The sequence below is a fragment of the Papaver somniferum genome, unplaced genomic scaffold, assembly GCF_003573695.1.
Source record: "Papaver somniferum cultivar HN1 unplaced genomic scaffold, ASM357369v1 unplaced-scaffold_117, whole genome shotgun sequence".
Taxonomy (NCBI): Eukaryota; Viridiplantae; Streptophyta; class Magnoliopsida; order Ranunculales; family Papaveraceae; genus Papaver; species Papaver somniferum.
Window position 1 is genome coordinate 1744876 of NW_020620714.1, and position 12014 is coordinate 1756889.

At 36.5% G+C, this 12014-nt stretch overlaps 1 protein-coding gene across 1 annotated transcript; it reads right to left on the reverse strand.

Annotated features, from left to right (window-relative positions):
- Positions 1 to 8996: 8996 nt before the first annotated feature.
- On the reverse strand, positions 8997 to 10284 carry LOC113330115. The gene is made up of 3 exons (XM_026576971.1): positions 10249 to 10284; positions 9896 to 10051; positions 8997 to 9374 (listed from the first exon to the last, which is right to left on the reverse strand). The coding sequence occupies exons 1-3, from the start codon at positions 10282 to 10284 to the stop codon at positions 8997 to 8999; spliced, it is 570 nt and encodes a 189-aa protein (XP_026432756.1).
- Positions 10285 to 12014: the final 1730 nt, after the last annotated feature.

Sequence of the window (12014 nt, forward strand, 5' to 3'; positions counted from 1 at the left end):
GGAAGACCGGGAGAAAGAATAGGACAAATACGAAGAAAACAAGGTGCCCTTTCAAGATCGTTTTCAACCTCAAGAACAAGAATAAGTCTTTGAACGAAGATGATGAATATTGGGTTATGAATAAAGAAATGGATTGTCGTCATAACCACCCACGTCCACGTGATCTTCATGGACATGCAAAAGTAGCGCGACTAAAACCCAACAAGATTCTAGAAGTGGAGAAAATGACACAAGCACGTTTGCCACCGTCTAGGTTCTTAGTAAATTGAAGGCGGACGACAAGAATAACAAGTCGACTATGCAAACTATCTACAATGCAAGAAATAAGATTAGAAGACTCAATTTTCAAGGTAGGATGGTGATGCAACAAGTGATGTGGTTAGGGGTGAAGCATAACTATGCTTTCCAAAAGAATTTGGATGAGTTTGGTCAAGTCACACACCTTTTTCTTGCCCACCCGGAATGCGTCCAATTGGCTCTATGCTTCCCACAAGTTCTTACATTGGATTGCACGTATAAGACTAACAAATATGAGATGCCGTTGTTGAACATTATGGGGCATACTTCGACAAAGGCACCGTTCACCGTGGCTTTTTGTTTCTTGAAAGAAGAAAAAAAAGAAAGTTATGTTTGGGGGTTAGAACAATTGAAGTTAATCTTCCCGGAGGGTTCTCTTTCTAAAGTGTGCGTTTCCGATCAAGATTCATCGTTGATGTATGCTATTAACAAGGTATTTCCGGAAGCATTCAACTTTCTTTGTACGTTTCATATATGGTGTAATGTTAGGAAAAAATGCCAACCGTTAATTCAACCACTTAAGATGAAAGAATTAGATATTATTGCTAAACTACCGGTGGAGACACGAGTAAAGAAAAAGAAGGAATTCTTGGAACAATATGAACATAATGAGATTTTGTGGGCTTCTTTCCAAGGCGAATGAGACGCTTTGGTATGGTCAATCACCAAGGATGTTTACGAAGAAAATATAAAAATGCTTATTAACCATTGGAGGACCGACTACCCTGACGTCATTACTTACTTGCTGAAAGATGTGTTGGAACCTAATAAAGAAAGGTTTGTGTCTTGTTTCACAAATCGACACAAACACTTCGACAACCAAGCCACAAGTACGGTGGAGTCGGCTCATTATCGGTTGAAGAAGAACCTTTTTGGATGTGTTGACACGTTTGCCACGATATTTAACACAGTTGATGAATATTTCAAAAGTGATGTTGTTAGAATTAAAGCGGATTTCGAACATAACCTTATGTTCAAACACAAGAATTATAATAGTAAATGGATACGGGGATTAAGTCATAGAGTCTCCCATCTATGCATTGACAAATTGATGAAAGAAGTAGAGTTGATTGAGATGTTAGGCGCCAACTTGAAGGAAGAATGTGTTTGTAAAATGAAAACATCTATGGGACTTCCATGCCGCCACGACATACTTCAGAACAAGGATGGTATTATACCATTAGAGGATATTGATCATTTTTGGAAACAACTAAGCTTCGATCCTCTCCAAAGGAAGACGACGAGGATGATCTAGAAATTTGGGACACGACAAATGGGAAAAAGTTGGCGGAGATGTATAGGAAGATGTTCCGAGCTCAAAAACAAATCTTTTGGTACAACATGATGCCGGTCATGTATCTTTTCACCCAATAAAATATTTTGGAACCGAAGAAGGGTGAACCGAAAGGTAGGAAGAGTAATAAAATGATTAATTTTCAAACTAGAAAAGCCAACAAGAAACTATTGGCTACTCATAGGGATCCATCCGGCGTTGACTACCATGATGCAAGATATGAGAAGGCAAAAAAGGAAATTGAGAAGTTGATGAAGGAGGAAGTAGTGAAAGTTCCAAAAAACGTGGTCGTCCAAGTATTCAAAAAGCCGAAACAAGTAAAAAAGAGGTCGATGAGAATGATTGTCCGTCACAAGCAAAGGATATTAAAGAGGATGTCAAGGGCAAGAGTAAGATGTATCCTTCACAACTAACATAATGGAGAAAAGGGCCGTACATGAAATTGGTAGGATGAGAGGGCCAAGAAGAGATAAGTCCAGTAACTATTTGAGGCCTATCAATTTTATATACGATAACTACTTGGAAGATCTATCTCCGATAATTCATGAGCATATTGTAACAATGGACGACGTAAACGGTGATGGAAATTATGGATATTACGTCACGGCGGAACAACTTGTTCCTTTTAAGGAAGGGAACAATCCGGTGCCCCATGAAAATGAAGTCAACTATATTAGGAAACGATTGTTACAATCGCTACGCCGAAACAAAGATTTCTACAAGACAATGATGAGAGGAGGTCCAAGAGGAGATGCAGGGGTGGCAGCAAAATACATTGCATTCGAACGTCGTCTACATGGGGATTTTATAATCACCCAAGAACATTGGATGATGATGCCTATTTGTGGGTTTTTAATAGTGGAGGCAGTCGATTGCGTCGTACATTGTTTCGGGTGGACGGGTAGTCGTTTTACTTACGCGCCTCCAACAAAACCTTGCCATGATGGTGTAAAATATAGAAGACTTGTTATTGGATTTTTTCAAAATTGTCATTTTATCGGCCTCAAACTTAGACCCGGTTGCCCATTACCACCCTTGATGAGTGAAGCATTTTGGCCTGGATTTGAAAATAATTATGCGATGGATTGGTGTGCAAATTATGCGACAGAAATGGCTCTTTGGATTTCTTTGAATGTACAGCCCCCAAGTGGACAAGTAATTACGTTTTCAAGTGATGAGGATGATAAGCAAGAGGTCAGTGAAGATGATGAGAAAGAGGTCAGTGAAGAGGATGAGATTCGTTTAGGATCTCCATAAAAATGTTTCATGGATTTATCCGCGTATTTTGTGTCTTTTTATTTTCGTGAATGATGAGGATGATATTTTGACTCGAATTGCAGTTACATGTACCCATCAAAACGAAATACTTGAATGATTTACTTTTGGTTATGGAACGTGTTGTTTTCTATAAACTGGAACCATGAACACATGATCAGGTTCGGCTTGTATCATTAGTTACAGTATAAGCCGAACCTCTTCATCAAGACTCCATTCCGCTGCCCTCTGGTGTCTTAATACTCGGAATGCACGGTTGTGATCAGGAGTCTCGTATATTCTCTTCGCCTAAGATTCGGCATAACCAATCAAAACATTTCCTCCATCTTCCGTAAGACCATGAGGCAAACCATATGATCGAGGTGTAATTACGTCATCTTCATCAGGAATGTGAAAACCAGTGATCCGTCGATCATCATCATCCTTCTCTCTCTCAGGTTCTGCCACCTTCTTACCTTTCCTGTCTTTCTTAGGTTTTCCTTGGGGTTGTGTTTGTTGATGAACTTCTTGATGTTCTTCTTGATTAATCTCAACTTCTTCTTGTCTTTCAACTCTTGCTTGTTCAGCTTCTTCTTCTAAAATGCCTCATCTACCTCCCGCTCCCAATCTTTTCCTACCTCCTGCTCGAGGAACGGGAGTTTTAGAAGTAGAAGGTGTTACCTCCATCTTCTTCCTCTTATTAGCTGCATTAGTCCTGACACAAGTATGAAAGTTATATGTATGCTTCGAACAACAAAAGGATACAAACTATATAAAATATGGATATGAAATGCCAAAAACTTGTCAACAAATAAGACGGTTCGGCTTACCCTCAATAACACATATGAGCCGAACCAGGTCTTGAAATTTTCATTAGCTTACACAGAGAATGGTTCGGCTCATATTACAAAATAATTATAAGCCGATGCTCAATATTCGGCACACAACCTATGCTTTCTAATAAGCCGAACCTATGATTATAAACTCAAACACATATTCGGCGCAACATGATATCAGAGAAATAAGTCGATCCTATACACTTGTAAAATTTATGGAATTTTAACAATGATATTCGGCGCAAACCTAATACTATCGAATAAGCGAATCTATACTTATGAATTGAATGATAGGTTCGGCGCAAAATTGTATCATACAAATAAGCCGAACCTACACATGCAGAATTCAAACATGAAAATCAAACAACACTTATTCGGCACAAAACTAACACAACCATACAAGCCGAACCTAAGCACGTGCAAAATTTCTGAAATTCAAACAACAATTATTCGGCGCAAAACTAATACAACCATACAAGCCGAACCTATCATGAAGCAAAATTTCTGAAATTCACAAAACATATTCGGCACAAAACTAACACCTTCGAATAAGCCGATCCTAAAAATATGGCACTTTGTTATTAGGTTCGGCTCACAACTGATTTCAGATTTAAGCCGAACCGTTCATATGCACTTTCATGGTTGAGTTTCAGGAACAGTTCGGCGCACATCTAATTGTTTTTGTAAGCCGAACCACATACTGTAACCGCCGCACACACATGTTTTTGACCTAAAAAATCTATCATACCAATCAAAAAAGCATCAAAAACATCAAATACGAGATGGGTTTGTAGAACTAACCTTCTTATTCTCATTAAAGGAGTTGGTTCTTCTTCAATCTCTTCTCCCGGTTGATTTTGTGGTTGATTTTGAGTTTGTTCTTCTTCTTTAATAGGTTGTTCAATTGATCGTTTAGAACGAGATACTTGCTTACAACGAGCCATTATATCGATGAGGCGATGAAAAAAAAACTGCAGAGGGTTGAATGAAACTGCAGAGGGCTGTGGAGGAGGAAGAAGAAGAAGGAGGTTGAATGAAACTGATTTTTTGGTTTATTGATTATAGGTTTTTGTATTAGAGTTAGGGATAGATTAGTAATTTAAAAGATTTAAGGGTATCTAGGTAATTTAACATCCATATAAGTACCCCTTATCAGGTCATCCTAGTTAGGACTAGTATTTGGTATGCCCTAAAATTATTGGGTATGCCTACAAACATGGTTCTATAAAAAGGCCTTAATCTAGAGTTGGGCCCTGTGCGTCGCACACTTCGCACCCCCTCAGGTCCGGCTTTGTTCTTCCAGCCACCCTACATGCCCAAAATCGCATCAATGCACTATAAGTTCTTCTAAACGTTGTTCCAGCCAGATTATAAGCGCCTAGAATTACTAATATGAGGAGTTAACTCTTTCCACCATGATTTCTGTTCAGTGTCAACGGGTTTCCACTCACGATGGATATTGGGGCTCGACTCTTTGATATAGGTCTGATTGTATTCATGTACAATAATTCTACGGTTACCATTACAATTTATGTCGAAGTTGCTTGACTCGACAACTGAAGTTAGGGGTATGCAACGGACGGACAGCTGCGGATTTGGAAAATTAAACCATGACCGGCCAATCACCCGCGGATTTCACATCCGCGGATCAGCGGGTAATACGGATCAGATGAGGTTTAACTGCGGGTTTAGTAAGAAGAAGGAAAAAAAGAGCGAACAGCAGCTGTGCTCTTGCTTTAAACGTACAACAAATACGATTACAAATTTCAGCATTTATACAAAGTCGACTCAGTACTGATCAGATCTATTAAAAGACTGATTACAACTACAACCACTTCATATATCTAGGAACCTTTGATTTCCCAGTATCATTAGTGTTAAAAACAGTTCGAAATTAAACAAACCATGAAGAAAGAAAATTGGGTATGAAAAGTCACTAATCTAAAGAACAAAACAAGAAAAACTACCACCTGAAGCCTTATGCATGTCATACTGATACAGAGGAAGATTAATACTTATGTTACCTGTTTGCCTCAAGTCCGCCGTCTCTGTAAATCTCGGATTTTCTAAATCAAAGCCAATGGAGAGGAAATTAAAAGAAGGTGAAAAGTATTTTCCGATTATGATATTAATTAAATGACTATTGAAGTCTTTTGAAGTTTAAAGTGTTTAACTTTACATCAACGAGTCATTGACATCGTACATGGACTTGTTGCAACAAGAATGTCAAATCAGAATTGAAGACTGTATGTTAGAGACTACTCCCTCCGTTTCTAAAAAATAGGCAAGGTTGTGTGTTGCCTATTTTTTAGAAACGGAGGAGTAAAAAACAAACAAAAGATAAGTATAAGATTTTGGGTGTTTTATAAGAGAGGTACAGAAGCTACGCGGTGCGGATGAATCCCAGGATTTGATAGTCCAACCACAACCAAACCGCTAAAAGTGCGGATTTGAAAATCTCATCCGTGTCCGGCCCATAAAGCTTGGGGATTGGGTTTCACCCGTAATTTTACGGACGGATACGGATGAAATTCGCGGTTACGGACTTTTTACACACCCCTAACTAAGCAGAAAAGGGATAAATGTATTCATGTACAATAATTCTACAGTTACCATTAAAAATATTTTGGGCCAAACAATAAATATAAGACCATTTTTTGGGGTCCATGGTTTTTTTGGGGACCATGGTCTTATTAGGCCACCTACCCTACAATGATAAGGGATGTCCTAACACTAATCCTACTTAGAAAGTTTACTAATTTTCCCTTAAACTAATTAACCTAATTAACATTAACCCTAATACTAACCCTACCTTAAACCTAATCTAAAAGAAAAAAAAATTGCCCCACTATCGTCTTCTTCTTCCTCATTTCAAACTCGTCTTCGTCGATTCATTGTCGATTCATAAAATTCATCCGGAATGTGAAGCTTTAATTCATCGTAACATCCGCGAGAACAACGCTGAATCTTCCATGGGACCGGTTCGCGGGTATTTCTCGACAACCCATTCATTTTAATTTGTTTTTCATCGATTCAATTGAATAGAAATCGTCAAAATAAGCTTGAAATGGTAGTTACAGTGTTGAGTTCGGTTAGAACGTGTTTTCTATTTGCCCTAGGTTCCTAACTGAACTCGCTCAACTGAAGAACACGAAGAACAGTTCGGTTCTATATGATTCAGAACTATGTTACCGAACTATAGAGTTCGGTTGTTTCGCAAAAAAAATGGAAAATTGCCATGTAACCGAACTGTAGGGTTAAAAAAAATAGAAAGAATTTTGTTCATGTAACCGAACCTTACCTCTTTTCTCATTAGTTTTATTAGTCTTAAAACCGAACTCTGGCCTATGAGTTCGGTTTGATTGCAAACATTTTTAAACGTCCATGTAACCGAACTGTAGGGTTAAAAACATAGAAAGAATTTTTTTATGTAACCGAACCTTACTGTTATTCCCATTATTTTTATTACTGTAAGAACCGAACTCTGACCTATGAGTTCGGTTTGATCGCAAACATTTTTAAACATCCATGTAACCGAACTATAGGATTAAAAACATAGAAAGAATTTTTTTATGTAATCGAACCTTACTGTTATTCCCATTATTTTTATTACTGTAAGAACCGAACTCTGACCTATGAGTTCGGTTTGTTCGCAAAACATAATGTTATTTCTTATGTTTGGAATACTTAAAACAATTAGTTTGTTAGGTTCGTTTGGCTATGCTGTTAGGTTCAAGTTTGAGAAACAACCAAACTTATTAAACTGAGTTCCGTTGGATCGCAAACTGCATGCAGTTTGCGATCCAAACGAACCTTATACACTTAGTTAAAATTTATTTGTATGTAAAGTTCGGTTAGTTGGGAACCAACCGAACATAACGCTGCATGTCAGAGCTTCCATTAATCTGGAGTTCGGTAACCTGCGTGTTTGGATCAAGCAACCGAACTACACCTTCAAACTAGTTCGGTTAGTTGTTCATCTCACAAGGCAACCGAACTACACCTTCAGAATAGTTCGGTTACTTGTTCATCCTCAAAAGAAAACCGAACTACACCTTCAGATGAGTTCGGTTACTTGTTCTTCATATAATATAACCGAACTCCTCAAAATCCAGTTCAAAAATTGACAGTTTTGGGGAAGTTTTTACCAATTCAACATGCATTTTTGAAGATTAACAAATATAGTAGTAGGAGAGGATGGAGATGAAGAATCAGATTCATCACTTGAATACTCAAAGGGGGTGAATTGGAATTTTTTTTTTATTTTTCATGTTTTTCTCCTTCATCTTCTCTAACTCTACTCTCACAATAATTCTACTCAACTAATAATAAACCCATCTTTTAATTTGATCTCACTAATTGTTTTTAACTAAATCATTTCACTAATCATAACCTAAAATTAATTAGAAGGGTAGATTAGGTATTAAAGAAATAACTAGATATGGGGTGACCTAGAATTACTTCAAATGCCTTTACCCAAAATAGAACCATGGTCCCCCAAAAAAACCATGGTCCCCAAAAAATGGTTTTAAATATATTATTTTTCTTGGGCCTTATCCTATTACAGTCCATTATTACCTAAAACTCATACTCACTAGTCACTATACCTAGGCCGTTATATCTATAAAAAACACAATTATTCTTTACCATTGTCGGCTAGTTTTAACTATTTATCCAAACACATTTTAAAAATAAATTATCGAAGTATCGGATAATTATTAGAAAATTCGTTCATAATTTTTTTTTGAAGGAAATATATTGATTTCATTAACATAACGAGAATGAATACATCATGTTCGAATACATCATGTTCAAGTACATCAAATATATATATATATATATATATCGTTTCGTAGATGAAACAGATATTTGAATCATGGCATATGAAATAATATTCAACCATTTGAATTATTCTTCTTCATTAAGAGTAACATATCCCAGAGGGGAGTAATTTGCGCATCCCATCGTTATCACGATCACCTCTACTAGCCATTCATTTTCCCATACCTGGAGAATTTCGACCACTTCTGGTAAATCGCCATCAATGATGTTGTTGATATGAATCATCCATTCAAAAGAAACGCCATAACGGCTATCAGAAACATCTGGCTTACATAATCCAATAGCAATGGAAAGATAAAGTAAAAACATTATTTACAAACCCTAAAATCGCTTAATAAAGATTATTTTATTCATACTAAAAAATAGTAATAATATTTATAACCAAATCTGCCAACAGATCTGAAGATTTCAGACCAAATTTGACAAATTTGTTACGTCTTGAACAACTAAAATAAGCAGAAAAGGGAGATGCATCATTTACAAGTATCGGAAAAACCAAGGCCTCCATAGTAGAATTTGATACCACTCGAATCCTTCTTGTCAAGTTTCAAATCATAGCACCCTGGTTTTGTTCTAACCACGGAAACTGTATTAGGGGTTATGCTTTCACGATTTCCATCAAGCACTTGAACTTCATGGAAGAAACTTGATATTGCAAAACCTCCTTCCACGGGCATATGACCACTTCCCATTTGAGTATTAGTATGTCTTCCATTAGGTTGTGTGTTTGAAACTTGTCCACCAAAAGCTATTTTTGTTGCTTTTACCGATAATTGCTTGAAGATAAAATTCGGCCAATATCCAATAAGAGTATTTTGAAATAGTAACCACCAGTTTGCAGTTGAATCTTCCTGAAAAATTGATGTATATCAGAATTATTTTATACAAGAATTAAGTTAGATATAATGATAAACATGCAAGAATGTCGATCGTTGGTAATGTTTTTACCCTAAATATTTTGAAAGTGGCGTAGTATTGGTCGCCATTGAAAGTGGATATGTGATCAAACTCGGAACCAAAAGAGATTTCTGATGTTGTTTGCACAAAGCCTGAGCATCGGATATCATAACAACCAGTGCCATTGTAGCCGTCAGCCTGGAAGAAAATCATTCTTGCGTAAAACATATTACTACCATGGTCATACGGCCAGCTATCAGAGAAGTGTTTGCATATGACAAATTTGTAATGGCAATAATAATATTAATAACAAAAGAATAAAAATGTCACTAACCGTCCAATATACAAAGATGCTTGGCTGGTCGTGACCATATAAGTTGTTGTTGACCTAAATAAAGATCGCCATAAGAGTTTGTACCGAAACAAAATATAGTTTATAAAACCAGATCAAATAGTTTTTAGATCCATAACTTACTTGTGATCCTGCTTCAATAACTTCTTGGCCGTTGTCATGTGAAATCCAAATTTGAGATGCACTAAATTCGTAGGGTTGTTCAGTCAATGGTTTCCAAATATTAATCTCGGCATGTGCTCCTTGAAAGTTATCACCTCCCGGAATAATTGAAGCGAACTAGTACAACATATAGATGGCAGACAAAGGATATATTAAATTAGTTAGGGGTACATCCATACATGTACATGGATACAATTTAGGGATAAAAGTAGTGTGTGCATACTTCTTGATTGGTATTAGTAACACCGTTTGAAGATGATGGGTGACCATGTTTACTCGAAAGTGTTAGGTTAGGCTGGCGATTCTTTGTAGACCTTCGTATGTGATAGTTCTTTCTGGGCATAATCCATACTTATGCCAAGTTTGTGTTAGTTTAAGATTTTTCTGGTTCTTTAATCGAAAGCCTTTTGGATATGAACTTGGTCTCATCTGGTTCATGACAATAATAACGGTATTTACTACAAATAATCATAAATAAACGCATAACTATATTTTTTGAAAAACAATACACAAATAAGTACATGTATGATTAACAATTTTTTTCTTTTAAAAAAATATACAATATACTACGTATTATATATAGGACCTATATCTTGTGATTATGGAACAACGGACTGCTGAAAGAAGGTTGTCTATGTATATGGTAACAATCGATGATCTCGTCGTTGTCACTCTACAATATAAAATTAGTGAAATTATTAGGACCCCAACTAAAAACTAGGTTCCAAAAAAGTCTTTCTCGAAGAAAGTATGAACACTTATCCAATTGGTACAAAAAAATAAAAAATAAAATAAACATATACAAAACCTTAATGGTCTTGACTATTGATTCATCTGCATTCCAAACTGTTGCACCTTCAACTAATTCATGAATTAAAACTCCAAAAAAGAGTATACTGAATATTAAACAACGAGTGAAGTCGATAAAATTTGACATTGCATGAAGTATGATCTTAATTATATAAAAATGTGGAGATGATGAATATTGATGAATTCCATTAATATATACACATACAAGAGATTTTTCTCCGAACATTTATTACTAATTAAGAACTATTAGATGTATATTCTCGTATATACTGTAAATATTCACTTACCTAGTTTGAGAGATATTTACTTCTATTAGGATATCACATATGATCTTTTGTAATAAAACTCCCCTATATAACATTCCCTTGGCAATGAAAAACAGACAGAAATCTTCTTGTCTTGTCTTGTCTTGTGTTCTATAAATCTTCTTGTGTTACATAAACCTTCATGGTATCGTGAGCCCGGTGTAGATATGCCTGACGCTTTGAATAAATCATCTTCTACTTCACCTACAAATCAGACTTCTATATATGCTTTAGCTTCAAACGATGGACCCGGAACTATCATCACACATGTAGTTCTCAAAGGATCGAACTACAAAGAATGGGATAAAGGGTTTCATATTTCACTGGGTGCGAAACGGAAACTCAGTTTCATTAATGGTAAAGTATCTAAACCTTCTGTTGATTCTCCTGATTTGGATGATTGGTGGACTGTCAATTATATGATTGTCGCTTGGATATTTAACACGATTGATCCAGTTCTTTGGTCTTCAATTTCTTATCGTGATACTGCATTCGATTTATGGGAGGATATTAGGCTTCGTTTTTCTCTAGGGAATGGAATAAAAATATTTCAGCTCAAATTCGATGTCGCTGGTTGCAAACAAAATGATGGAGAGTCCATTCAAGACTATTATGGGAAGATGAAGAAACTTTGGGATGACATCAATGATTTTGATGCTCTACCTTCCTGTCAATGCTCCGATTGTACATGTGGTTTGAATGTGATTCTCCGTACTCGGCGCAATAATGATCAGGTACGTGAACTTCTAATGCGTCTCATACCCTATTATGCTAATGTACGTTATATTATTTTGGGCACCGAACCACTCCCATCTCTGCATGCTGTGTATTCTCGTCTCATACAAGAGGAAGAAGTCAAGTTATATACTCAACAAAGGGAGGATACATCTCCTCCAATGGCTTTTCTTGCTCACGGACATAAGCCACAAGGTTCGAAAATCAGAGGGGCCAAATATCCATTGAAA

Bases quoted from the DNA above. Each gene is read 5' to 3' on its own strand.
- LOC113330115 (XM_026576971.1), bottom strand. From the start codon at position 10,284: ATGGATTATGCCCAGAAAGAACTATCACATACGAAG. The intron at 10,052-10,248 runs GTCTACAAAGAA...ATGTTGTACTAG, and splicing joins AAGAACTATCACATACGAAG to TTCGCTTCAATTATTCCGGG. The intron at 9,375-9,895 runs GTAAGTTATGGA...TCAATTTTTCAG, and splicing joins TTATTGAAGCAGGATCACAA to GAAGATTCAACTGCAAACTG.